Here is a 3,012-nt window from a genome sequence, read left to right on the forward strand (position 1 = left end):
TGTAATAAAATTTAAATAATTTTGATCTAATTGATAAAAATATTTTGATATAATAATATTCAATTTAAGATTCAAAGTTTAAAGTTTTAGAGTTTAGCTATGGTTGTGTAACCGTTACTAGCTACAATATGAAAAATGGACTATTTTACTTTAATAAAAATTATTATATATAAAATATTATTATATTCAAAATATTTTTATCAACTTATCCAAAATCATATAAATTATATAAAAATTATTTCAAGTTAGTTAAAATTACTTTAAAATAATTATAACAATTGCTACAACACTACACTAATATTTAAGTGTTACATATTATAACAGCCCTACATATTACATATTGTAGCAGTTAGTTGTAGATGCTACACTAATACTAGAAGTAAATAAAATAATTGATGAAACGTCTTTTAATGTGCTTTTCATAATCTACTTAATTTGAATTTTATCCAATATTATTCAAGTTGGAATAGTTTTAAACAACGATATTTCAACCGACAATTTTCACTAAAATTGTTATAAGAATTTTAAGTGATATTATTTTTGAAATGTTTTTTATATATTGTTTAAAAATGATAATAAAGGCATCTTTTAATTAATTAATTACTTACATATATTTTAACTCTTTATTAATAATTTTTTTATATAAATAATTAGCCTCCACTTCCTCCCCAATTCCATCGCTTGCTCATCCTTCTCTCTTGCTCTGTTTCCAGACAAATCGATCGATAAGGAGTCGCCGGGGGAATGCCTTGCGCTCCGGCGGCCGCCTCGGCGGCCTGTGTCAACCATCACCACCACCACCAAAGCGGCGGCGGCGACTGCGGGTCGTCTCTGCTGCCTCAGCGGTGCACGGGGCACGGCTTGCCGGCCGCCGTGGCGCGGCACCACGACCACTCCGTTGGGCCACAGCAGTGCTGCTCGGCGATGACGCAGTGCGTCGCAGCGCCTTTGGCGGCGGTGTGGTCGGTGGTCCGTCTCTTCGACCGGCCGCAGGCGTACAAGAACTTCGTCAAGAGCTGCAGCGTCGTGGAGGGCGACGGCGCCGTCGGCACCCTGCGCGAGGTGCAAGTCATCTCCGGCCTGCCGGCCGCCACCAGCACCGAGCGCCTCGAGATCCTCGACGACGAGCACCACGTCCTCAGCTTCCGCGTCGTCGGCGGGGACCACCGCCTCGCCAACTACCGCTCCGTGACCACCCTCCACCCGCGCGAAGCCGGCCACGGCGGCGGCACGGTGGTGGTGGAGTCGTACGTGGTGGACGTGCCACCGGGGAACACCGCGGAGGAGACGCGGGTGTTCGTCGACACCATCATCAAGTGCAACCTCCAGTCGTTGGCGCGGACCGTCGCCGGCGGCGGCGCGTCGGCAACGCTGGCGGAAGAGCAACCATGTAATCAGATACCGATGTGAATGGCTTCATTTCTCAAATCCTCTGTTTCTTTCTATATTTCCCCTTTCCCCTTCCTCTGTTTATTATATTAAATTTAATTAAGCAAAAATTAAAAGGACATCCTTATTAGAGTTTTCATCAAAAACTATTCTTTATTTAAATATTAAAATAACACCTAAATATATGTTTAATTCAAAATTATTCTTATTTTAAGACTATTATAGTATGCCAAAAATCAAAAGACCATCCCATATTTAATAAATCAAGAATTTATTTTATATAAATCATCAAATAGACATCTCACCATATGTTATATTTCAAAAACTCTTACTTTTAACACTATATTACAATGTATAATAATTAATACAATATTATTGTAAGAAAATGATACACTACATAGAAAACGCACTATGATATACTATAGACCTAAATTCCATATCCATGTAGTATAAGTATTAAAATACTGTATTTTTATATAGTGTATCATTTCTTTTATTGTAATGTTATAGTAACGTAACTGTTATAAAAAAGTTTAAAATAATTTTGATTGAATTTAAATTTTTTTTGATAAAATTGATAAAAAATATTTTAATATAATAGTGATCTATATATAATAATTTTGATTAAAATAAAATTTTATATTTTATTATATTGTAACCATTACCAAATAACTTTCATGTTGTAATGTAACTATTATAACACTAAAAGTAAAAATATTCTTAAAATAAAACATATAATAAAATGCTCATTTGACAATTTTTAAAAGAGATATTTATTTGATGATTCATTAAATATGAAATATCTTTTTGATTTTTGCCTATTATAATAAGTTACACCCGAACAAAATTACTTCGATATTATCAAAATTATTATATATAAAATGCTATTTTATTATAATATTTTTTTACAAATTTAATTATAATTATTTAAACTTATTAAAATCATTTCAATAGCATTAGCATTATTTTAATATTTATAAAAAAAGCATATTTTCACAAAAAAATAATAACAATAATAAAGAGCGTGTTTTAATTTTTGCCCAATTAAATTTGCTTTCAGTGAACAATGCCATAATTTTAATTTAACTTCTACTCCATTTGTATCGACATTCATCATTTCTCACAATTGGAAGGCACTGAGCAAATCTTGATTAGATTGGAAGAAATTCATTTATTTTAAAATTGAATATAAATTGGAAGAATTCAACAAAAATACGCGTACCACAGCATCATCTTCCATAGAAATGGAAAAGCAAATGCATCCACTGTTCAAACCTTTTAGCTTACCAAACATGATGTAAAACTCAACAACACCCTAACAACAACAACAATAACAATAATATATATTATTGTTCAAATGGGAATCATAAAAGAAATAATAAATGTCTGAAAGAGAATTTTGGCAGCATTTTTCTTGATCGACTCATCAAATCCATATATATATAAGACAATAAGATATTTAAACAATAACAATAGCATACATATTTGTCCAACAATAATATATACTTCAAATGGGAATAATAAAATAAATAACAAATGTCTGAAATGAGAATTTTGGCAGCATTTTTTTTTTTTGGATTGACTCATCAAATCCATAAATTTTGTCCTTGATTATATAATATA

General features: G+C 32.4%; 1 protein-coding gene across 1 annotated transcript; it reads left to right on the forward strand.

Annotated features, from left to right (window-relative positions):
* The first annotated feature begins 688 nt into the window (after positions 1 to 688).
* Positions 689 to 1,498, forward strand: LOC141822009 (abscisic acid receptor PYL4-like). Its single transcript, XM_074709421.1, has one exon. It carries the CDS (start codon positions 745 to 747, stop codon positions 1,408 to 1,410), a length of 666 nt encoding a protein of 221 aa, XP_074565522.1. The 5' UTR covers positions 689 to 744; the 3' UTR covers positions 1,411 to 1,498.
* Positions 1,499 to 3,012: the final 1,514 nt, after the last annotated feature.

The sequence above is a fragment of the Curcuma longa genome, chromosome 1, assembly GCF_044706935.1.
Source record: "Curcuma longa cultivar G26 ecotype Majalengka, Jawa Barat chromosome 1, ITB_CL_G26_1.1, whole genome shotgun sequence".
NCBI lineage: Eukaryota > Viridiplantae > Streptophyta > Magnoliopsida > Zingiberales > Zingiberaceae > Curcuma > Curcuma longa.